This window comes from Phodopus roborovskii, unplaced genomic scaffold, assembly GCF_943737965.1.
Source record: "Phodopus roborovskii unplaced genomic scaffold, PHOROB, whole genome shotgun sequence".
Taxonomy (NCBI): Eukaryota; Metazoa; Chordata; class Mammalia; order Rodentia; family Cricetidae; genus Phodopus; species Phodopus roborovskii.
The window spans coordinates 10581339-10607507 of NW_026126434.1; the positions used below are offsets into that span (position 1 = coordinate 10581339).

At 42.7% G+C, this 26169-nt stretch overlaps 1 protein-coding gene across 2 annotated transcripts; it reads left to right on the forward strand.

The window, feature by feature from the left end:
* Positions 1–702: 702 nt before the first annotated feature.
* Rufy2 (RUN and FYVE domain containing 2) lies at positions 703–26101 on the forward strand. Of its 2 annotated transcripts, XM_051186813.1 has the most exons (17): positions 705–978; positions 5432–5549; positions 7864–7965; positions 9787–9910; positions 10387–10448; positions 11088–11153; positions 11714–11783; positions 12653–12754; positions 12854–12970; positions 14907–15074; positions 15993–16090; positions 18535–18654; positions 20152–20281; positions 21287–21381; positions 22289–22337; positions 23900–23977; positions 24065–26101. In XM_051186813.1, the coding sequence occupies exons 1-17, from the start codon at positions 729–731 to the stop codon at positions 24206–24208; spliced, it is 1893 nt and encodes a 630-aa protein (XP_051042770.1). In that variant the 5' UTR covers positions 705–728; the 3' UTR covers positions 24209–26101. The 2 variants fall into 2 exon arrangements, 1 of the variants encoding a protein (XP_051042770.1); XR_007834677.1 differs by lacking the exon at positions 21287–21381 and having other exon boundaries at positions 703–978; positions 24065–24217.
* The last annotated feature ends 68 nt before the right edge of the window (positions 26102–26169 follow it).

Below are 26169 nucleotides of genomic sequence, written 5' to 3' on the forward strand. Positions count from 1 at the left end.
GCCTCCTGGTGCTGGAGTTACAGGTAAACCATCCTAATGGATGCTAGGAACCAAGTTTTGGTCCTTTGAAAGAACAGCAATGCTCTTAATAGCTGAGCCGTCCCTTGGAAATCATTAGACTATACCCACTGTCCACCATTTATAAGATTTTTAAACATGTGACTCATGTTCCCAAGCTTATTTCCACAGGAAGTCATTTTACTTTAAAATGTTTTTAAGTGCTGGGTGGTGATGATGGTGGTGGTGGTGGTGGTGGTGGACACCTTTAATCCCAGCACTTGGGAGGCACAGCAGGGGATGTCTGTGAGTTCCAGGCCAGGCCTGATCTAAGAGACCCTGTGTGTGTAGTAAGCAGGCATAACTATGCCAGGGTGCTTTAATGGTGTGTGTGTGTTCGTGCATGCATGCACATTTGAGTGTGCACCTGTGCACAGATATGCCACAGCTGGTAAGTGATGGCCAGAGGACAACTCTCAGGAGGTGCTATGGATGGAACCCAGGTGGTCAGGCCCCACACAAATGCCTCTCCCTCTGAGCCATCTTGCCAGCCCAGAAAATAAACCTCATTCCCAGTGTGGAGTCTTGAGGATAAATCATAAGCATTGGCCACAGTGGGTGTGGCATTTTGCTGTGGTTTGTGAGGGGGAAATAAAGAGGTGGTGTCTCAGCACCTTGGCCTGAGGAGATAATTCAGTTGCCAACCACAGAACATTGAACTGTTGGTTTCTATGGGCAGGGACAGATTTGTGACCTTGTCATTATCCTGCCTTGGGAATGATGTCGGACTTTTCTTGTGCTTTTCAGCTACGAAAGACCCCATGGCTGTGGAGAGAGCCAACTTATTAAACATGGCTAAGCTGAGTATCAAGGGGCTCATTGAGTCTGCCCTGAGCTTTGGCCGCACCCTGGACTCGGACTACCCACCTCTGCAGCAATTCTTTGTGGTTATGGAACACTGCCTGAAACACGGCCTTAAAGGTACCCTGAGACTCAGAATCTGTTCACCCTACAGTCCCTCTCTTTGCACCCTAAATATCCTGAGAAATGGTTGTGAGGTGGTAGCTACTGTCATTTTGCATTTTAAAATACTGACTCAGGTGTTCTGAGTAAAGAGGGCTTGCTCCATGAGCTGGAAGGCCCGAGTTTGCTCTTTGGAACCCAGGTTAATGTAAAGGAGAGAGAGATGAATAACCCTATGAAGTTCTGTGGCTGTACCACATCCACACACACAGTAATAATTAAAAACATGGAATGTGTTCATTTCCTAGTGGATAATCTTCAGAAAGAATTTTTTTTAATTGGAGAAAAAATAACTAGATTCCTTTTTTTCTTTTTCTTTCTTTTTTTTTTTTTTTTTTTTTTGAGAGATATCCCTATATAACCCTTGCTCACCTTGAACTCACTATATGGACCAGGTTGGTCTTGAATTTATAGATACCCAGAGATCTGTCTGCCTCTGCCTCTCAAGCTCTGGGATTAAGGTATACACCACCATGCTTGGCCTGATTACATGTTTTTAAAATGTTTGCCCTTGAACTGGTTTTCTTGGGTAATTTTTAAAAGTTATTACATTTATTTACACACACACACACACACACACACACACACACACACACACACACGAGCACGTGTGCGCGTGCGCAACTTGTAGGAGGCAGGTGCCTTTACCCACCAAGCCATCTCAGCAGCCCCAGATTCTTTTGAAACCAAAACTGAGTGGTGATGCTGGCATGAACTTATTATTAATAGTTTGAACCCTGTTGAAGAAATCAAAGTAGATTATTGAGTTAGAAAGGTCTTCAGTGCATGGGGACTTGTGAAAAAGTGTCCTGTGAACCAGGTTGCCGTAGAAACAGGTCACCTCCAAAAGGATGATCGTCTGCTACGAAGTTCATCTGGAAGTTGTTACATGGGAAATAAGTGGATTTGAGGGTCTCTGTGCAGCCTTGGCTAGCCTGGAGCTCACTGTCTAGACCAAGCTCTTTTCAGCTCACAGAAGTCCACTTGCCTCTGCCTTCTCAGGTTAAAGGTGTGCTCCACCATGCTGGGGTGGTAGTTTGTTTGGAGTCAAGGAATTGGCAAATAGCCCAGACTGGCCTGGAACTTGCTGTGTAGCCCAAGGGCTGACACAGCAGGAACCTTCTCTGTGCAGAGGGCAGAGAGCTTTATCAAGGAATCAGGCAACTCAGACCTACGTGTGGAACGAAACACAAGATAGCAGGCCTGGGAGGTAGCTCAGTGAAGTTTGATCCCCAGTAAGCACATAGTAAGCTAGGCGTGGTAGCAAGCTTGTAATCCCTGAAATGGGGAGGTGGAAGCAGGAGGATTCCTGGAGCTTAATTGGAGATGAATTAGTCCCAGGGGGAGACCCTGCCTCAAAACTCAAGGTGAATGGCTCTTGAGGATGCTACCCAGGGTTGACCTCTGGCCTCCACACCCACCTGCACAGACACACAAAACAAGATGACAAAGCAGGCTGTTTTAATATTCAGCTTTTAAATATATACTGGCTAATAACTATCCTTTTACTTAAAATAGCAATTAAGCCAGGCATGGTAGCACATACTTATAATCCTAGCATGAAGAGGGGAGAGGCAGGAAGATAAGGTGTTTAGGGTCAGCTTGGGCTACAGAACAAGTTTGAGGCCATCCTGTGTTGGCTGGGGTGTTTGTGGAGCACAACTTTATATATGTGCATGTGTCTGTATGCCATGTGTATGAGATTACCTGACTCCCTGGAGCAGGAGTTAGAGATGGTTGGGAGCCTTCTGACTTGACCACTAGGAAGTGAATTCTGAAACCCCGGAGGAGCAGCGAGGGCTTTTAACTGCTAAGCCATCTGTCCAGACCACAGATATTTTTTTATTTTTGTTTTTTTCCTAGAGACAGGGTTTCTCTGTGAAACAGTCCTGGCTGTACTGGATCATGCTTTGTAGTTACAGGCTGGCCTCAAACTCACAGAAATCTGCCTGCCTCTGACTCCCAGATGCAGATACTTTTTTAAAAGAATTAAATTTTTTTTAATTATGCGTGTCTGTGTGTGGGTACGAATTCATGAAATCAGGGCATCAGATGCCTAAGTCGTCAAATCTCTTGGAGCTGGAGTTACAGGTGGTTGTGGGGATTGACTCAGTCCCTGGAAAAGCAGTATATTCTCTTAACCCCTGAGCCTTCTTGCCAGCTCATCTCCCAGGTACTTCTATTGTATCAGGAAATTACCAGTTATGTGCCAGGGTGTGAGTATAGGGTCAGATGACAACTAGAGTTCAGTTCTTGCCATCCTTTGTGTGTCCTGGGGATCAAATTCTGGTTTAAGCTTGAGGGGTGCCTTTACCCAGGAGCCATCTCTCCAGCCTGCCTCCCTTCATATGTTTTAACTTTGGTTTTTGGTTTGTTTTGGTTTCAGTTTTTCAAGACAGGGTTTCTCTGTGTTACAGGCCTGGCTGTGCTAGAACTCACTTTGTAGACTAGGCTGGCCTCGAACTCACAGTGATCCACCTACCTCTGCCTCCAGAGTGCTGGGACCAAAAGGCCTGTGCCACCACCACCCAGTTGGTTTTTGGTTTTTGGTTTTTTTAATGGCAGTGATAAAAATCTATCTTCTCCCCTAAAAAGATGATTTGGAATTTGATAATCATGGCCAAAATAATTGAACTTTAAATTACTTTTAAGAAGTATTATCAGTATTATCCTTTATTGTTGTAGTCACAGGTTTATCTTCATGCATCATTGTAAAGCTATTTAGCCTTGGTAATTTTTTATCCCCACAGTAAAGTTGCTCTTGGTGGCTGTCCTTGCTTAGGGATGGCTTTGATGGCCACATTTTATCCGCAGAAGGTCTGATTGTTTTTTTTTGTTTTAATGATTGCATTTGTCTATGTGCTGCCTGCATACAGTACCCAAGAAGACCAGAAGAGGGCAGCATATCCCTCTCAGGAGCTCCTGAGAAGGTTGTTGAGACCTAAATGCTTGTCCTCAACAGCAGCCAGAGACAGAATCTCTCATGTAGGATACTTGCTGTATGCCTGAGATGACCTTGAACTTTTTTGGGATGTAGATTTTGAGACAGGGTTTCTGTATATCCCTGGCTGCCCTGGAATTTGCTTTGTAGACCAGGCTGGCCTTGAACTCACAGATTGCCTTCCCTCCCCCAAAGTGCTGGGATTAAAAGCATATGCAATTATGCCCATGATCTAGAACTATTTTTTTGTTTTTGAGATCAGGTCTCTCTATATAGCCCTGGCTGTCCTGGTATTTGCTTTGTAGACCAGGCTGGCTTTGAACTCTTGATTATGCTGCTTGTACATCCCACCTCGCTGATGACAGGCATAGGCAATGGCATCCAGGTTTTCATGTGGTACTAGGCTCAAATCCAAGGCTTCCTGCATGGTAGGCAAGCAGCCTACAAACAGAACTGTATCCCCAGCCCAAATATGTTTATGTCACCTGATGTCAAAATAAAGGTTGCAGTTGTGTGTATTTAGAAGGAAAGCACCTTAACTATGCTTGCCTTTTTTTCAGTACTGCAGATCAAACCCAGGGCCTCATGCATTCTAGGCTAGCATTCTGCCACTGAACTAAGTCTCCTATACCTTCAGAACTCTTAAGGGTTCTCATAAATGTTGAGACAAGATACTGCAGAGCTTCCCACCTGATCTAGGTGTGTACCCCCATACCTGGCTTTGTGCTCCATTTATTTAGTAGACTTACAAAAGACTCAGGCCATCATTTAGTTGCTTACCTAGGTGTTCCTGATGTGAAAGGATAGCCAAGGTGTGTGTGTGTGTGTGTGTGTGTGTGTGTGTGTACATATGTGTGTAAGCATTAACTTCTTTCTGATGGTACTAGGGATTAAACCTCTGACCTTGTGAATGCTAGGCAAATGTCTACTGCTGAGGTATGTCTCTAGCCCTCTTTCCTTTCTATTGAGACAAGATATCAGTAAGTTACCCAGGCAGCTCTTGAACTTCTGATCCTTCTGTCTTGGCCTCTCATAGAGCTAAGCTAAGATTGTAGTGGTGTGTGTGTGTGTGTGTGTGTGTGTGTGTGTGTGTGTGTGTGTGCATATGGGTGTGTGCACTTGTATGTGCACCAACATGACATATGTGCATACACAGAGGCCAGAGCAGGACAGTGTCTTTCTGTCGCTCTCTGCTCTGCTCTACTGAACTGGAAAGTCATAGTTTCACTTGAGCAGGCTAGCCAGCAAGTCCTCAGGGCTGCCCATCTCCACCCTCCAACACTGGGGTTACAGGCACATACACAGCCATGCCCAGCTTGTCATGTGGGTGCTGGGATTTGCTCAGACCCTCATGCTTGAAGATCAGACACTGTGAGCCACTGGACAGTCTCCCCAGTGTGACTAAACACTGAAAATGCTGTTACCCCAGTCTGTTTCATGAGTTGAAATTGTACATTATATGTTTTCCAGTGAGGAAATCATTTTTGAGTTATAACAAAACTATTTGGGGCCCTCTGGAACTGGTGGAGAAGCTATACCCCGAAGCAGAAGAAATCGGAGCGAGTGTCCGGGATTTGCCCGGCCTTAAGTAAGTACGACTGCTCATCCCGAGAAGTTCATGTACCCACCCCTCAGTACCCAGTCTGAGCACTGCTTTGGTTTTCTCCTCCTGAAGCCCTGCTCATTCTATAACTCAGTGCATACTGTTTACTTCATTAAGTTTTCCTAAGTCCCTTCATCAAGAATTAAGAATTAGCCACTGAGAAGACCAGTGGGAAGGTTGAGGCAGGCAGATCTCAGTATGTTCAGGGCCACATAGTGAGTCCCTGTCTCAAAAAAAAAAAAAAAAAAAAAAAAAAAAATCCAGAAAGAGCTGGTGCATTCCAGCTTAGACATGAATGTTGAAAACTTTTTTCTTTTTTTTTTTCCTTTGGTTTTTTTGAGGCAGGGTTTCTCTGTGGCTTTGGAAGCTGCCCTGGGATTAGCTCTTGTAGACAAGGCTGGCCTTGAACTCACAGAAAACTGCCTGCTTCTGCCTCCTAGTGTTAGGACTAAAGGCATGCACCACCGCCATCAAGTTGAAAACTTTTTTTTCAGGTAAGAAATTGTTTTTTTTTTTTTGTTTTTTGTTTTTTGTTTTTTTTTTTGAGACAGGATTTCTCTATCGCTTTGGAGGCTGTCCTGGAACTTGCTCTGTAGACCAGGCTGGCCTCAAATGCACAGAGGTCCACCTGCCTCTGCCTCTGGAGTGCTGCTGAGATTAAAGGTGTGCAGCAGCCAGTAGCTGGTTGTTTTGTTTTTGAGACAAGTTTTCTCTGCAGCCCTGGCCATCCTGGAACTCACTCTGTAGACTAGGCTGGCTTCAAGCACACAGAGACCTGCTTGCTTCTGCAAAACCTCCCTCTGCTCTGCCATGCTGGGATTAAAAGTGTGTGCCATCACCACCTGGCTTATTTCTTGAGACAGGGTTTCAATATGTAGTTCTGGCTGTCTTGGGACTCACTGTGTAAACCAGGTTGGCCTTGAACTCAAGAGTTCTGCCTGCCTGTGCCACGGGAGTGTTGAAATTAAAAGCATGTGCCACTATGTTTGGCCTTGCCATTTTATTTTACTTTAAAATTTTGTTATTTGTGTGTACATATGAGTGTGTGTGTGGGTGCTCACACGCGCATGAGCACATATGTATGATATATGTGTGTGGGAGTGAGGGCATATGAGTACTATAGTGGTCAGAGGACTATTTTCAGGGTCAGCCTTCTTACACTGTGGGATCTGAGACTGGAACTCAGGGCATCAGCCTTGTTTGGCAAGCACCTTTTATCTCACCAGCCCTTCATCCTTATCAATAAGATGGCTTAGCTGTGTGTGCACACTCACTGGAGAAGAACGTGTGCCTTGGTGCAGATGTGGAGGCCCACCCCACTGTGACATATTACCTCTTACAGAGGTAATATTCTAGAGAGTTCTTTCTTCTAAAGCGCACAGTAGTACTTAATAACTTGCGGCTGGAGAGCTTGCTTAGTGGTTAAGAGCACCAGCTACTCTTCCAAGAAGCCTGTGTTTGATTCCCAGTGCCCACGTGATAGCCACAGCTGTCTGCATCTCTAGTCTCACCGGTCTCCTCCAGCAGACACTGCACCTACATGGTGCACAAACATACATTCAGGCAAAGTTACATACATAAATAAAATTAAATCTTAAAAAAAAAAAAAAAAAAAAAAAAAAAAAAACACAACAAAAAACCTTGCCAGAGCAGGTTTTGCTGACCTCCCAGAGGTAGAATTGCTTGCTCAGAAAACTAGCCTAAGGGTCTGGAGAGATGGCTTGTTTCTTTGAGAGGACAGGGGTTTGATTTCTCAGTACACTCAGCTGTTCATAGCTCCATCAGGTCCCAGGGGATCCAATATCCTTTCTTGGTCTCTGCAGGCACTGTTTGCATATAGATGCATACACAGTGCCCATACGCATGAAATAAAATTAGCAACTAGTATAAGGACCAAGGAGATTGCTCAGTGGGTAAAGGGCTTAACTGCACAGGCATGATAACCTGAGTTTGTATCTTTAGAACCCATGTAAAAACTAAGTGCCATGGTGAGGACAAAGCCCAGAGACCCCCACTGGGCAGCACAATTTAGGTTCCATGAGAGACTGTGTCCAAAGAAATAAAGTGGAGAAGTCATAGATGACAGACACCCCAAGGCCAGTCTTTGGTTCCCACGTGCACCCTCTGGGTAGAAAGAGCAAGGCACCTTGCACACCCACACACATCAGCATCAGGTTATAAAGATGAGAACAAAGCACGATAAAATACCTTTTTCTCTGGCAGTGTGTCCTGCAGATGTGGAGCACGTGGCTATGATTTTAGCACTGAGGCTGCTTTCTAACCCCTTGGTTCTTTCTAGGACTCCCCTGGGTCGTGCTAGGGCGTGGCTCCGATTAGCCCTCATGCAAAAAAAAATGGCCGATTACCTTCGTTGCTTAATTATCCAGAGGGAGCTCCTGAGGTTGGTACTTTTTAATTTTATTTGTATCTTGTTATCCAAAAAGAAGTGAAGAAAGATCTATGAAATACCACAAAATAAAAGAAGAGCAAAGTGAGAAAGCTAGGGGTATTTGTCCTAGGGTTAGAGTTGCACTTCTCTTCTTATGATCTTTAATGTTGGAATGAGCACCTCAGCTGCATCATGAGCATTGTTTAATTGAAGATCAGATGGTGACAGGGCAATCAGGGTGGCCCTTGTCATGGCAACTGGCAACCTCTCTGGTGTTCTGGGAATACCATGCTGTGTTCAGTTTTATTTGTGACTCTGGCTTCACATCTCAGTTTTTGCATTTGTTAAATGACGATGGCCATAGTTGAAGCTATGGAATTTGTCAGCAATATTCTGAGGACCAGTTAAAGCTGTTATTGCTACACATGTGACTTGATGCCGCTAGAGCTTTTCCTGATTATAAAAACTGGTAACTTCATTTTTAGACTATTTGCAATTCTCTCTTTCCCTCTCTCTCCCTCTCCCTCTCTCTCTCTCTCTCTCTCTCTCTCTCTCTCTCTCTCTCTCTCTCTCTATCTCAGCAGGGTCTCATATAGCCCGGGCTGATCTTGAACTTGCTGTCTGACTAAGGATGACCCTGAGTTCTTGATCCTTCTGCCTCTACCTTTCCAGTACTAGGATTACAGGTGTGAACACCATACCTGTGGACTGTAGTTATCCACATGTTCTTAATTGATGATTACCTACCCATTAAGAATACTTAGTGGACCAGAGAAATGGCTCAGTGGCTAACAGCACTTGTTGCTCTTGCAGAGAACCAGGGTTCTGTCTCTAGTACACACATGGCAGCTCACAAGCATCCAAATTCTGGGGGACCCAGTGTTCTTCTGGCCTTTGAGGGTACCAGGCACACATGGTACACATACATACATGCAAGCAAAATGCTCAAATACATAAAATAAGTCTGTTCTTTGTGTAGGACAGGGTATTGCTATGTAGTTAAGACTGTCCTCTAACTTATGAGATCCAGCTGGCTCTGCCTACCAAGTGCTGGGAGTAAAGGTGTGCTGCCACAGCCAGCTATTCCAAAGGTCTTGATGAATTTTGGGACTGAAATTTCTGCTCTAATTACAAGTATCGTAATCAGATTAGTGGCAGTTACTGAGTCCTGAGAATCTAGCATTCCAAGCCTCAAGGTTGCCCCTTTCTCTCCCACTCTCTGAGACAATGGTCCACAGCTGAGGGATGACTCAGCAGTTATGAGCACTGGCTTGCTCTTCTAGAACACCTGGGCTCAGGTCCCAACATCCACAATCGCAGCTCACATTGTCTGCGTCCAGTTTCAGGGGCTCTGATGTCTTCTTTCAGCCTCTGTGAGCTCTGTATGCATGTGGCACACATAGATACATGCAGGCAAAACACTCACACATAGAAAATAATAAAATGATAATTTTTTAAAAAAAATCCATGGTCTTAATTTTATACTGAGACTGGCCTGGAACTTACTTTGTGAATCACGCTGGCTTTGAACTCAGCAATCCCCATCTCAGCCTCCTGAGTACTGGGCATTCCTGGCATAAACTATGAAAACTTATGCATTACCCCCTTTTTCTTTTTTCTTTTTTTGTCTTTGTTTTCCCCTCACAAGGTCTTTCTCTTCTATCTCCTTCAGTCCTGCTAATTTTTTATGGAGACATCAAGCCTTTTCACAAGCATTCAGTTCAGAATACAGGTTAGAGGAGCTTAGGTTATTTCTATGTCTACAGGATGGGGACATGAGGTGTTCCAGTTCAGCGTTGGGTTTGTGATAACTCTCTGTTCTGATGTTCCCAGCGAGTTCTATGAGTACCATGCACTAATGATGGAGGAGGAGGGAGCCGTGATTGTTGGGCTACTGGTCGGCCTGAATGTGATTGATGCCAATCTGTGTGTGAAGGGAGAGGACCTGGACTCCCAGGTGAGTGAACACAGGTAATACAAATAGGTGTTCTCAATACACACAGTTCTCCCTGGATCTGAGAGGCTCTAAGTTACACAGTGCTGTTAGTTGTGTTAGACAAGCATATGATAGAAACAGCTTAAGTGGGCTGGAGAGATGGCTCAGTGATTAAGAACACTGGCTGCTCTTCAGAGGTCCTGAGTTCAATTCCCAGCAGCCACATGGTGGCTCACAAGCATCTCTAGTGGGATCTGATGCTTCCTTGTAGTCTTCAGGGTTCAAATTTGAATAAGGGATAAACCATTGCCTTTGCTCAGAGCTGTCAGGATGTAAACATCACTGGAAGGGCCTTCCTAGACATGCCCACAGCAAGCTTCCCTGACCAGTCAGTCAGTCATCTCTCATGCCAGTGAAAAATCAGAAGACTGCATTCACACCAGACTTGCTGAGGAGGATTTCTTCTCTTTAAATAAAAATCTGTTTATTAATTTCAGGTTGGAGTGATTGATTTCTCAATGTATTTAAAGAATGAAGAAGAGATTGGAAACAAAGAAAGGTATACTTTCCTCCTTATTTCCCAGTTTTAGGAATTCTTTTGTTTGTTTGTTTGGTTTTTGTTTTTTTCCAGACAAGGTTCCAGACAGTCCTGGATATCCTGGAACTCACTCTGCAGACCAGGCAGGCCTCGAATTCACAGAGATCCACCTGCCTCTGCCTTCCAAGTGCTGAGATTAAAGGCTTGAGCTACCCCCACCCCCAGTTAAGGGTTGTAGTTTTTACATAACGATTTGCAAAAGAACTTATGCTGTCTGTTCACTGTGCGGTTTCTGTTCCTACCTAGAGCTCTGGCTTGCATTTTTACTTCTTTTTAAAGCTCTACAGGGCAGACATAGAAAGTCCTTTAGATGGGGTCAACTTTGGTTCACAGTAGGAGTCTTGGGTAATACCTGTCCTTGTTGAGAGACACCTTAATAACTATATTTGTGCCAGTGGTGATTTATTATCTAACTGGGTCTATTTCAAGTATATTAATGATACATTAGCGAGTAACTCAGTCAGCAGAGTCCCTGATGCCTAATTTACAGCTGTGTGACAGCCTGTTTTAAAAGCAAAGCCATATTTTATCACTGTGATTTTCATAACCGTTTCCAGATGATTTAGATATATTTCAAACTACTCTTTCCTCCCACCACAGGAATGTTCAAATTGCTGCCATCTTAGACCAAAAGAATTACGTTGAAGAATTAAATAGACAACTAAAGTAAGTATCGAGTACCTAACTATATTAAAGAGCCTCATTTTAGGGGCAACTTTGTTTTCATCTTAATCCTTATTTCTTTCTACATAGCATCTTTGCATGTTTGCCTCCTAGGCATTTTTGAGAGGACTCGAGGGGCAGGTTAGATGCACAACAGAAATTAATAGTATACAGAGAGCTTGGTGTATCACACACCTGTAATAACTCCAGCACTTGGGACGTAGTGGTAGGAGGGTCATGAGCCCCAGGTTCCCCCAGTAAGTCAGTTTGAGGCCAACATATCTCCACAGTAGAACCTTCGCCTCACCTGCACTGGGTCCTGGCCTCAGTCAATGCTGGCATCCAATGGGTATCAGAGTACTTTATAGAGAAATGTTGATTCTTTTGCTGTGGTCCTTACTGCTGTCTTAGCTCAGATCAAGTCAGGCAGGTTAACAAAGTTGTCCCCCTCTAGAAATTTATTCTGGGTCAATAAACCCAAGTCTGGGACAGTCACATTGTCCTTGCCTGTGTGAGCTTGTGTGATTCTCAATGAGTTTTGTTTTATTTTTTGCCGATTGCAGCAGCACAGTCAGCAGCCTCCATTCAAGAGTTGACTCACTAGAAAAGTCAAACACTAAGCTGATTGAAGAGGTACTGTCCCCAACAGTATGATTGTCTTTGAGTATCCTACTGTTCGTTATTCTTTTCTATTTTAAGTGAGAATGCTGTCAGTATCCACCCCCCAACACACACACTTTTCATTGTGGGGGGACATTTGCAGTCTAAGGCTATAAGTTCTAGAGAACCCACATACACCTTGAGTTCCTAATTGCAGGACTCTGAGGTAGTGTTATTTATTATAGTCAGTAACTAGAATTGAGCACCAGAGAAAAAAGTCACATGGATTCCTAAATCCATAAAGTGTGATTCCCATTACAGTGAGGTTCACCTATGTGTAGGTCATGGAATGACCTCTAGTCACAAGCAGCAACATTGCATAACTGTCACATGTCCCCCACCTTCTGTGTACAACCTACCAGTCATGGCTTCCCACAATGTAAATGTGGCCATTGGGTGCCCCTTTGCAGAAAAGCAAGTTCATCTTAAAAATAAATTAAAAACCTGGGCTTGAGGAATTGGCTCAGTAGTTAAGAGTATTTGAGATAGGGGCCCACTATGTTGACGAGGCTGGCCTGTAGTTCATAGAGATCCATTTGTCTCTGCCTCCAAGTTCTAGGATTTAAAGTGTGTACCATCACATTTGACTTTTTTCTTAAGTGTATTAACCCTATTTTCTAGATGCTAGATAGAAGCCTGTTATTACCACTGTGCCCCTCATTTTCCATGACAATCAAAAACCACCTTTTAAATTGTCCCAATTTATTTCCAAACCAGGGACTCATCTTACTGTTTTCAGGGTTTTTTTTTCCCTCCAGTTTGTAGCCACAGACCTAAACTGTATAGCAAGTCTATAGAAAGATGCTCAGAGTGGCTTTTTGTTTCTGTTTCACAATTTGCAGTTAGCAATAGCAAAGAATAATATCATTAAGCTCCAAGAAGAAAACCATCAGTTACGCAGTGAAAACGAATTGATCTTAATGAGAACTCGGCAGCACCTGGAGGTGAGTAGTACCAGCAGAGCCTGCTGGTGTCCGTAATCATGTAGGCCAGGTGTGTGTGATGGCAGAGCATGGTGTGATGGCATGACCTCTTCTTCCTAGGTTACCAAAGTGGATGTGGAAACTGAGCTGCAAACATACAAGCATTCTCGGCAAGGTCTAGATGAAATGTATAATGATGCCAGGAAGCAGCTTCGAGATGAGTCACAGCTACGACAGGTAGTTGACCTTGCAGTTACATTACCAACATCCTGGAGATAACTTACTCTCAAGCAGCACCATTCTGTATATCAGCCTTAGCTTCTCGGACATGGAGCAGAACCTTACACCCTTCATACACCAACTTTTTGTTTTTCAATATTTATTTATTTATTATGTATACATTGTTCTGTCTGTATATGTGCCTGCAGGCCAGAAGAGGGCACCAGATTTCATTACAGATGGTTGTGAGCCACCACATGGTTGCTGGGAATTGAACTCAGGACCTTTGGAAGAGGCCTGAGCCATCTCTCCAGTCTCCCTTTGTCTGTTTTTGTATTTATTTTGTATGTGTGCACATAGGTCATGGCATACGTGTGGAGGTCAGAGGGATAACTCTCGAGAGCCAGGTCTCTCCTCCTATGTGGTTCTGGCATAGGGATTGAGCTTAGGCCATCAGGCCTGCTGACACACCTTTGTCCACTGTTCTAGTCTTCTCTGTTGCTGTGATAAAGCACTGAAATCTACACAGGGAGGAAAGGGTTAATCACAGTCCTTCATTGGGGGAAGTCAGGGCAGGACCAGAAAGGAGGAGTCTGAACCTTTCCTGCTCACTTAGGCTTATGCTCAGCTAGCCTTATGTAGCCCAGGAACTGACTACCCTCAATGGGATGAGACCTCCTATATAGGTATCAGTTATCAGGAACAGCCCCCCCAAGACACACCCACACGTGATATAAGCTGTGTCATAACGTTAACTGATGCCCACAGAGCCATGGTGCAGTGCAGGCCAGTGTTCTTATTTTAATGAAAACACATCTTAGTCTTTTTAAAACCTTCCAACTTATGGTTGTGTGAATGCAGACCACCATCACAGAAACAATACCTAGGAGGACATAGTGAAATATATAAATATTAGCAACATCATATTTAAAATTTGAGCTTTCAGATATTGGCACACATGTAGCTTGATGAGTCGTAATGCCCAGGCCAAGAGGAGGATATGGCCCGCCTTTCACTGCAGTCTTCCTGTCTTTAACATTAGCAAAAGTCTGAATCAAGGTTTTTTGGAGTTTTTTGAGATAGTATGCTGCTTAGTTCTTGTTAACTTGACCCAGACTAGAGGCACATGAAAGAGAACCGCAGTTGAAAAAATACCTCCATCTGATTGGCATGTAAACAAGTCTGTGGGGCATTTTCTTCATCAATGATTGAGTGAGGGCCTAACCCAGTGTGGGCGTGCTGTTCCAGGCAGGTGATCCTAGGCTGATTAAATAAAGCCGTCTAAGCAAGCCATGGAGAGCAAGCCAGTAAGCACTACTCCTCCATGGCCGAGGTTCCCACCTTGCTAATGCTGTGACTCTTCAATACACTTCCTAATGTTGTAGTGACCCCTCCATCATAAAGTTATTTTAGTTGCTATTTAATAACAGTAATTTGTTACTGTTATGAATCATAGAGTAAATATGTCTTGTAATGATCTGTTGGGGGTCAGGACCAGGCTGTATGGTCTCTGCCTCCATGTTCCTGTCTTGGCTTGTGATGGACTGTAAACCTTTTTTCCTCCCAAGTTGCTTTTGTTTAGTGTTTTATCACAGCAACAGAAAGCAAACTAGGACAGACAAGATCTCACTACTCACTAATATAGCTTTGGCTTGCCTGGCCTCTGCCTCCTGAGGAGCTGAGATCAAAGGTGGGCACCAGCATACCCAGACCTTTTTTTTTTTTTTTTTTTTTTTTTTTTTTTTAATAGAATCGTGTAGCTCAGGCTGGGTTTGAATTCAAAGCAGTCCTCCTGTCCCATCCTCTTCAGTGCTGGGACTACCCATGAACCACCCACCAGGCAGACTTAAGAGGAGCAGATGAGTAGGATGTTGTTCCTCATCTTGTTGACAGCTGCACATCTGATTTTAATAACCTGAAATAACCTGTTGATGAAGACATTGTGAAATTGCAGGATGTGGAGAATGAGCTGTCAGTACAAGTTGGCATGAAGCATGAGATTGAGCTTGCTATGAAGTTGTTGGAGAAAGACATTCATGAGAAACAAGACACTCTCATAGGCCTTCGGCAACAGCTGGAAGAAGTCAAAGCAATCAACATTGAGATGTACCAAAAGCTGCAGGTACAGGATGGTCTTCCATTGTTGGCATTGCTAGGAACCCAGCCCCATCTTCCTGCATGCTGGACAAATTCGGTACCACTGAGCCACTTCCACCCTGATTTCATTCTTCTCTTTTCCTGAGACAGGGTTTCTCTGTGTAGCCCTGGCTGTCTTGGAACTCGCTCTGTAGACCAGACTGGCCTTGAACTCACAGAGATCCACCTGCCTCCTAAATGCTGGGATTAAAAGAGTGTGCCACCACAGCCCACTCCTCTCAAATGTTTTGTTTTGAGACAAGGGCTCTCTAGGTAGTCCTGGCTGGCCTTGAATTCACAGATATCTGCCTGCCCCTACCTCATTCAACTTAAATATTTTTAAATGTAAATCTTTATGCCCTTTTATTATTATTACTATGTAGCCCCTGGCTATCCTGGAACTTGTTATAAAGATTAAGCTGGCCTTGAACTCCCAGAGATCTGCCTGTCTCTGCCTCCTGCTGGGATTAAAGGTGTATGCCACCATGCCTAGCCTGTTTTATTTTTCAATAACATGGAAATATGGTCAAGTTTTCTTGGTTGTAATTTTGAAGGACATTACTGTTTTATGTGTGTGTGCTATGTGTGTGTGTTGGCATATATGGGAATATGCTCTCCCACCATGTGGGCCTCAGAGGTGGACCTCCACTGGCCAGGTCGGTATATCTTCTCACTGAGCTCTTCTCTGGTGAATCCTGTATCTTATTCTTACTTTTTGGTGGTTTTGGAGAAGGATTGACTGCTCAGGCTGGCCTCAGTGTCCCCATGTAGTGAGGCTAGCATTGAACCCGTAATCCTACCTACCTACCGAGTGCTAGGATTTCTAGGCATATACCACTACACTTGGCCTGGTGTTTGAGTTTCAAAATCAAAACCACCATAGCTGTTGTGTTTTTATAAATAGGGCTCTGAAGACAGCTTGAAAGAAAAAAATGAAATAATTGCCCGACTAGAAGAAAAGACCAATAAAATCACTACGGCCATGAGGCAGCTGGAGCAAAGGTACGATACTCAGGAGTTCCCATTCCCTCTCCGTTCTCCACCTCTGACACCTGCCATAGACGCTGTTAGGAGAGCTTGCCTAGGGCCTGTGTCTTATCTAAGCTAAGCCAGATTTTGTCCTTTCTTTGCTGCATGGAGTCAAGTTGCTTTATTAGGGTGATGATTCCTTTGAAGTTGCTTTCTTGGCACAATATCTGTGACATAAAACTAAACACAAAGACCTGGAAAACAGAAATGGACAGACTCTGGTGGGACTGTCCCATTCTTCACCATTGGCCATCTCCTATCTGACAACAGCATGAGTTGACAGTGTAGTTACTTTCTGAGCTAGGACCCTCAGCCTAATCCAGGGCCGGATTTTATGTCAATGGAGCTCTTTTACCCTGGCATTTTCATTTTACTGTTGAAAATGTAATGTACCCATTGCCCTGTCATGTTGAGTCAACATGTGTCACCATTGCTTTCTTTGAGTCTACTTAGGGAAAACATAACTGTTGATGCTTTACTGACACAAATATTCTTTTATTGACACCCTCTTTCTTCTTTTTTCTTCTTTGTTTTTGTTGTTTCCTTTATCCCCACTTTTACATTTTGGACATCTTTATTACCGTTTCTTGTCTTTGATTTCTGTCCATTCCATTATGAAGTGACAATGATTTGTTAACTCAGACTAGGACAATTGCAGTGTCATTGGTGAAAAGTGCTGGCAGTGACCCCCAGGACCAGTACAAGCTGGTCAAAGACATCTCCTTCTGAAACTCACTCAAAGCGCAGAGCCCACCCTTTTACCAGATGTCAAATGGAAAAGAATTTATGCTGTCTCCTGTACAGGGCTGTAGGAGCCCTTCAAGGCTGCTGGGAGACACAGCAGGTGCACTAGGCTCCCCAGATGCACTCCTCAGCCTTGTGTACTTGAGCCTCAACTGCTTGGAGGGCAAGATTTTCACATGGTTTTATCTTTTTAGCTACCTTTTGATGGAAGCTAGAAGCCTTTGGTTTCAGGCTGTGTTGGCACAGATAAGCTCTCTCTCTCTCTCTCTCTCTCTCTCTCTCTCTCTCTCTCTTACACACACACACACACACACACACACACACCCTACCCCATTTGCACACTCTGCCTAATGGCTCCTTACTGATTTTTAAAGTTTAGTTTCCAAACCAGGTTGGCCATTGCCCTGGGCTTCAGCACTCAGTTTTCTAGTTGCCACTCCCCCCTACCCCCATCTCCCAGCCCTCTTTTGTGATAGCACAATTGCAAGGCCTACCTCACTTACTTTACTTCCTTTAACTCTAGAGAAGAAAGCTGAGTCCACCCCTACCGCCTTAACCCTTTAACTCCAATGTAAACCTAGAGATAACTTCTTTCCTCTCCTTGGAGACTTTTTACTCACTATGTGTGTTGCCTTACTTAGGAAGTTTTTGAGGCAGATAAAAGGACACAAGATTTCTCTTGTGACTTCTTGTGAAAACTTAATGTCCATTGAATCCTGGGAAATATTTTCTTATAAACCTCAGGATTTTGATGGCCAAGAGAGGCAAGGAGTGGAGCTAAGTCTAGAAACAGTGACTTAACAAATAAAAACAGGAAAAAGTGGCCATATATAATATTTTAAGCTCATCTTTAATATTCAAGGTAAAGAACAAAAGTTAGGGGGCTGGAGAGATGTGGCAGCAGTTAAGAGCACATGTTCTTACAGAGGACCCGTGTTCAATTCCCAGCACCTCCGCAATGTGGCTCACACTGTCTATAACTCCAGTTCCAGGGAACCTGACACCCTCTTCTGACCTCAGTGCCCCCCCATGTATGTATGTTGTGCACATACATACATGCAAGCAAAACATTCATAAACGTACAATAAAAGTCCTTAAAGATTATTCATAGAGAATGATGCCAACAAGCATTGAATCTTTTGAATTTTAATATCTATACATGCACACATACATATACAGCTTTGTGTAGAGCTCTGCTTGGAAGACTCTGTTCCTGAGGGTAATTGTTGCCCTTTGCTGAGCCCTGTAGCACACTTGGTTCCCAGCACACACATCTTAGCATTACATGACAGGTGTGTTCTGCACTTAGTAAAGACCTGAGTGTTATTCATGGCTTTGTGAAAAGGCAATAAGATATCTAGCCATATTTGAGATTTGAGTCATTATCCTCCAATGGTTAAAAACTGTATGCTTTGCATTAATTATGAACAAGAAATAAAGCAAATTTGAAGATAGTTTTCTGGGCATATTATATCTTATATTGAAAAACAATCACTAAACAATTTCTAGACATTGTGTGGCTTTTCACGTTTGAGTTTGTGAGTTCTCCCCCAGACTTTGTTTTCATTTAGGAATGTTTCTATTTCCCCATTTTTCTTTTATTTGTCTTCTTCACCCTTTTACACCCTAGTTCTAGCCTCAGTTTTACCCAAAGTTGATTTGAATTACACCAGATTGCAGCAAACAGAGAAGGCACAAATGGAAGCTGAAGACGAGGGTGAGAAATGTGCCCAAGAGTGTCTGAGCAAATCCGACAGTCTGCAGAGACAGATCTCGCAGAAGGAGCAGCAGCTGTGAGTGTTTGGTTTTGGAACCAAGTTCTTGTACTAACATGGTCTCTACCAGCTAGTATGGCCCTCAAAGAAGGTGTGTGGGGGACGTCTGTGATGGCTCAGTAGGTTAAGGCAGTTACCACCAAGCCTCAGCTCAGGCTCCAGGACCCACCTGGTAGTCCTGCACATGTCCTAGATCCTCACACTACATAAAGAAATACAATTTTTAGAAAAAGAAAAAAATTTGGGTAGGGATGCAGTTCAGTGGGAGAGTACTTTGCTAGCATTATTGAGGCCCTAGTTCAAACTCCAAAACCACACATATACATACACCTATTATCTATTTTGGAGATGATGTCTCATGTATTCCAGGCTGGCCTACATAATTCCTTCCATAAGCAAGGGTGACTTTGACCCTGCTTCTGCCTTGCAATACTGGGGTTTTAGGTAAGCCTTCCATACCTGGTTTATGTGATGCTGGGGATCAAAAACCAGGGTTTGTTTATGTTATACAAGCATTCCATCCACTGAGCTGCATCCTCAGCTCCTGTTGTTTAAGATTTAAATTTTTTCAAGTTTTTAAGTACACTGTTGTGTGTCTCTTAACTGCTGAGCCATTTCTCCAGGCCACTTTCTTTTAATAACAAAAGTAGTGCATGGGTCCTGGGGAAGAACATTAATGATATTTGTATAGTAAAGACTGAAACCCCTCCCAGTGACTTGAAACTGCTCTGGTATAACTGTTGTGGGCTTCAGTATAAGTCATTGGTAGAATATGTGTTTTTAGTTTGCATGAAGCCCTACATGCAGTCCTCAGCATCACAAAATAAGGACAAAACAAAACTTTTCTTTGTACATAAAAATACACAAGTAATACATGGTTTTAATTTTATTGTAAAATTTAAAATTACATTTACTTATTTAGTATATTAGCATGCATGTACAGAGTATGTATGTGGAGGTCAAAGGCCAGCTTGTAGGAGTTGGTTGAACCCAGGTCCTCTTGGAGGACAGCCAGTGCTCTTAACTGCTGAGCCATCTCTCCAGCCCCTAATTTTATTTTTATAATAGGATCATATTTGACAGACTATCTGGAAACTTTTTTTGAAATAGGATCTTGCTACAAAGCCCACACTGGTTATATAGGTGAAGACAGAAGGATCAGAAATTAAAGGTCATTTTTGGCTACATGGCAACTTCATGGCTAGCCTGGGATATATGAGACCCTGTCTGAAAAAATAAAAATAAATAAAATAAAGGGGACTGGAGAGATGGCTCAGTGGCTAAGAGCATGTACTCTTCTTGCAGAGGTTGTTCAGCACTCAAGTGATGGCTCACAAACACCTGTAATTACAAAGTAAGCCTTTAAAGAAGTCAGTGAAAATAAGAGAGCAGGTATGGTAGAACATACCTAACCCTGATGGTTAGGCGGAGGCAGGAGCATTACTGGCTGCATGAGCCCCTCTCTGAGAACTGACCAACTGAACACTCAGCTGCTTTCTGTGTTTGCCATTCAAGGGTACAGCTGGAAACAGATTTGAAGATTGAGAAAGAATGGAGACAAACTTTGCAAGAAGATCTTCAAAAGGAGAAAGATGTCCTATCTCATCTTAGAAATGAGACCCAGCAAATCATTAGTCTTAAAAAAGTAAATAGTAGTAACACTTTTAAATTTTATATCTTGTTGTTGGAGATGGGATTTCTTACTATAGCCCAGACGTTCTCTGAACTCTGTTATGTAGCAAAAGCTGGCCATTCTGTCTCAGCCTCTGGAGTGCTGGGATTAAGGCATGAGCCACTATTTCCAGCCTGTGAGTTTATGCAAATGATTTGGGAGGAGGGGATGGCTGTCAGTAAAGAGCTCACAGGATTTGTATGTAGTCTCAGCTCTGCAAGGCATCCCTGGGACTCACTGGCTGCCATTCTAGCCTAATTCATGAGCTACAGGTTAATGAAAGACTCTGTCTCAAAAGAGATGGTAGGCAGTCCTAAGAACAACCACCAGGGTTGTCTCCCAACCTGCACATGCACCTGCATACAAGCACACATGCATCTTTTAAAACAAAACTCTTTACATGATTTACATTTAAATGAGAATATCCTTAGTCATTTTAGGAATATGAGGAAGGTTGTGTGGGTAATAGTTGATACATAGAGCAGCTAGGAAAAGGTTTCAGATACATTGCTTCTTATGAAAAGATTAAGTTGGTTGTGGTGTGCACCTGTAATTCCATCACTGAGTAGGCTGAGGCAGGAGGATCAGGAGGTTGAGGCTTAGCCTAGCTTCATAATGGTCAGATTGAGCAACAATCCCAGAATTCACATGGTGGCTCACAACCGTCTCTGAACTCCAGCTACAGGGCATCTGAAGCCCTCTTTGGACCTCTGGGCATCAGGCATGTACATGGTACACACACATAAATTCTTTTAAAGAGAGAAATTGTGGGTGGGGGAATGCCTGAGAATTCAAAGCTTCACAGAATCATTCCTGTAACCCCAGCACTTGGGAAATGGAAGGATGATTAGGACAAGGTCATGCCTCAGCCTCCTGAGAACAAAGTTCAAAGATGTTTATACTTTCCTAATTAATGATGTATATGCAATATGGTGTTTCTTGGTTTTTTTAAAATTATATTTCTGTTTTTTATTGAAGGAGTTTCTTAACCTCCAGGATGAAAATCAGCAGTTGAAAAAAATATATCATGAACAAGAGCAGGCTCTGCAAGAACTTGGCAGCAAACTTTGCGAGTAATTCCTCTTTTTTCCTTCAGCTACATGCCCATAAATTTGTGGAAGACATGAGTATACCATGCAATGAGTGTACCCCAAGTTATGCAGAGGGGCTTGAGTTTGGGAACACTAAAAAGACTAGATTCTTTAAAGGGATTGAGTAGTTATGTATTTTAGATCTTGGCTCTGAAGGCTTCCAGCAAGTGAAGGCAAAGACTTTTGTTTAATCCTTCAGTGATTTAAAAAAAAAATATCTAGAAGCAGCTGTGTGGTGGTGGCGAATGCTTTAATGCCAACACTCAGGAGACAGAGGCAGACACAGATCTGAGTTCAAGGCTAGCCTGGTCTACAGAAGAGTTCCAGAACACCACAGAGAAACCCTTCTGGGGAGTGGGGGTGGAAACAAAAGCAGTAAAAGAACCCTGAAGTTTAGTTTTGGCAGAATAAAAGTTGAATTTTAAAAATGTCCAGAGATGTCAGCCTGTTTTGAGACTGAGCCAGTCTTATTATGATGATTTAAAAGTAGTTTTCATGCCTTCAGAGATCAATTCTTAGCATGACTCATGTGATCTTGTGGTAAAATGTTACTGAGATTCTATAGGAAGCCAGGAAAGTGGATGTGATATCAGCACTTGGGAGAGAAAGGCAGGAAGATCAGGAATTCAAGGTCATTGTCAGCTACATAGAGAGGGGCCAGCTTTGAGATCATGCCTTTAAAAAACAAAGAAATAGGGGCTGATTTTTGTTTTAGGACATTTAGAAAAAAACAAAAAACAAAAAGCAGAAAAATACAATATCCTCTTAGCTAGATTGTTAGGATCTAAAATTATATGCAATGAAAAAAATCAACGCCTTTCCAATGAAATGTTAGGTGTACTGTATTTATATTCATACTAAAATTTGGACCTGTTTGTAATGCTTTTAGATCCAAACTTAAAATAGATGACATAAAAGAAGCCAACAAAGCATTACAGGTGAGTAAAAAGGTGTTGGTACAGCTGAAAGCTCTTAAGTCGGTAAACTTGAATTATTTGGAGACTGGGTATTGAGAAGGCCTTGGTTTGGTCCCAGGACCAGAAGGGTGCATACGAAGCACAGAGTGTGGGTGGTGTTGGTGTTCTATTGTGTTAACTATTCCCATTTCCAGGTTTTTTTGTATTTTCTTTTTCAAGACAGGGTTTCTCTTATGTAGCCCTGGCTGTCCTGGAACTCAGATTTGCCTACCTCTGCCTCTTGGGGGGTGGTGTGTGGCTGGGATTAAAGGCGTGCACCACCATCCTTGCTGAAATGTTTTAAAAGGTGGAAATGGATTACCTGCTAAAGGATGTATTAATGATCTCGATGAAAAATGCTACGTTAGTAGAGAACACATCCTGCATGACCCTTAATTTACTCTTCTAGAATAGGCTTCTGATGAACACAAGGTTGCTTTGACAGGGCTAGAATGTGTGTGTCTGAGAGAATCCTCCTATGACATGGGATTATTGGGTCAGCACTTAAGCATCAGTGAGTGGAGAAGTTTTTAATCAAAATGTTACATGAAAAGTTATTTTAAAAGTCATGGAACCTAGCTTATGTAATTGCTGTTAATGCCAGCCAGCACTCTGAACAACCACCAAAAAAAAAAAAAAAAAACAAAAACAAAAAAAAAAACATAGACTAGGTGGTACTGGGGTTACAGAGGATTGTGAGCCATGTGGATGCTGGGAATTGAACTTGGGTCCTCTGCAAGAACAGCACTCTAATTACTGAGCCATTACTCCAGCCCACATTCTAAAAAGATTTCAAACTGCAAAGATTGCTTGCTCTCTTGCCTTTAACCTACTGCTCCAAATGGGTGCTGCTTCCAGCTCTAACAGCTGTTTCCTTTGGCATGTAGCTCTGTATTCAAAGCAACGTGCAAGTCACACTGCTTTCCCTTTTTGTAGTACTGGGAATGAAAGGGGCCTAGCAACATGCTAGGCACACACTGTTCCCCCTGCTGCTAGTTTTCTCACCTTGCTATGGACATGGTGGGGGGACCTGTTTGATCACTCAAACTCATCTTTTCCTTACATACCCTCAGTAAACTTTTTTCCTAGACAGGATTCTCACTGTAACCCTGATTGGCCTTAAACTTGGGGCCTCTTGAGTGTTGGTATTAAAGGCAGTCATCACCGTATCTTATTTCTCCTGGTGTCAACCACCTGTCACTTCATTTATTTTCTGGTGTTTTATTCCAACACCAGAATATTTCACTTTTCTATGACAGTAACAACATAGCACCTATAACAAATGTCACTTGATGTTAGGTGGTCCATTACTTTGAGTCTGGGCCCCCAACACCTATCTGGCCTGGTCTTGACATTAAGTTCCTTTGACCTTCCTCTGAGATTGCCTGAATGCCTTCTTTCTTGGGTTCCTTAATTTTGAATAGAAGTGGCTCCCGGAAAAATGATGAATCATAGAAATTCTGCCTTTTTTGTTTTCATGCTTTTAAGCTAAGTGCAAGTGTTACTGACTGATTTGAACACTAACAATCATCTTTTCCTATTAGGGACTGGTCTGGCTAAAAGACAAAGAGGCAACACACTGTAAGCTTTGCGAGAAGGAATTTTCACTCTCCAAAAGAAAGGTAAGGGGGTGAAAGTGAGTCCAAACATTTTGGCAACAAAAATGGCTTCTAATTCAGTTTTTCCTTCCTTGTTTTCCCATTTAATAGCACCACTGTAGGAACTGTGGGGAAATTTTCTGTAATGCGTGCTCTGACAATGAACTGCCTTTGCCATCTTCACCAAAGCCAGTGCGAGTCTGTGATTCCTGTCATGCAATGCTCATTCAGAGATGCTCCTCTAATGTGCCATGACATGGGAACTCAATCCTCCTGCACAGAAGCACCTGCAGTGAGTGTGAGGACGAGTGCAGAGCAGTCGGCACTGTTCCTCTCTCCTCCAGCTAACACACAGGAGTCTACGTTGTACAGTTAGTATTGAGTTTCTGCTCTTACTCAGACTTTAAGATAGCATGTTTTGTGACTGCTTGGAACAATCATTGAACCCTTAAGGAAGGCTGAATAGCAGAGCTAACAATGCACTTCTGCCTTAACTTCTAGAGGCCTTCTTGAGAACAAGGCCACAGCTTGTTTGTTCTGAACTGTCAAGTTGGCACTTGGTGGTGCCTGTAATTCTCTTAATGCACTTTAAAGATTCACAATTCTCAGAGGAAGACTGGAAATCTACTCATGATGTGATAATATGTTAACAGAACATCCTTTTCTGACCATGAACTCATAGATTTCCTTGCCTCAGTCTAGGATCATAGGTATTGCCGCCACACCAGGCCTGTATAGTCTTCATTGTCTGGTAAGATTCTAATTTAACTGTGTTTGTTTCTCCCTTTCTACAGTGGAAAAGGCCAATAATTTTATCCCATACCCACCTCTCCTTTCATATAGTGAATTAAAGGACCAGCTTTGCTCTACACTTAAGGAATGTTAAATATAACCACCATCCTTGTCACAAAAGCTCATTTTTGTAAAGGGTTGGACCCCAGAGACAACAAACAACCTTTCTGAGAGGGATGGAGGGAGATCACAGGCTTTTAACGATTCTAAGTAAAATTAAGAGCATTTAAAATTCTGCCTATGCTAGGATATAATTTTCTCCATCCCCCAATTCTAAGAAACTTCTAGGAAACATTATATTGCAGTGTTTACACCTATCTACAGTAGAATTTCACTCTATGTATCAAGTACCTTATGCTATAGCCTTAGGCAGAAAAATAAAACATTAAATTAATGAAACCAAGATCATTCAGGATCTTAAATTTAAGTCTTGCACTTTTAAATCTATAAACTCTGTAGAGATTTTACATTCCTAAAGACAGTTTAGTGATTGGGCACTTTTCTGATCTGATTCTTTGGAACCTTTTTGTTATATTTCAGTAAGTTTTATAAATTGCCAAAATTACAAAACCAGTTTTCACCAGCTTCTGGGGTCAACTTAAATTAGATGTCAGATTTTGTGATGCCCCCTTTTGGAAACAGCAACTCACGTAACCCAAGTTGGCCTTTAACTTGGTGTGTAGCAGAGGATGTCCTCGAACTGGTTGTCTGACCTCCAAACCCTCCTGAGATTACAGCTGTTTTATGTGGTGTTGGGGATGGAAGCCCTGGCTTTGTGTAGGTTGGCCAGGTACTCTACCAACTGAAACCCCGCCCCATGCCAAGATGTCATTTGTTGAGTACTTAGATGCTAAGGCAGGAAAGACTGCCATAAGTTCAAGGTGAGCCTGGTCTGTCCCTAGAATTCCAGATCAGCTATATATAGAGATCTCCACTGAAAACCTGGCTCAAAAATTAGGATATAAGAATTATATTCTCAAACCATTTCAAAAACCATTTTGACGGGATAGACTTAACATTTTATGAAAAAATTTCAAATACTTTTATGTGCTTTTTGTCACATTTCTGGGGCAGCATTAACTTGATCCCCACAGTCTGGGATGAGGAGACATCTCAGTGGTAAAATGTTTGCTTACTATGTGTGTGTTAAAGCCCTGGGTTCTCAATCCACAGCACTACCACCCAAAGAAATATGATAAAAATCTAAATTTAGGATACATTTTATTTTGCAAAAACCACGGACATTCCCTTACTTACCTTAAAGTCAGTACTACCACAAAATTGTAATTACAGTGCCAAGGAATTGTAATACTAATCTGTAATGTTTTTAAAATAAATGTCAATTTTTTGAGAAATAACAATTTTATCTGTTGTATGTGCCATGTATGTACAGGTGGCCCAGGAGACCAGGAAAAGGTACTGGA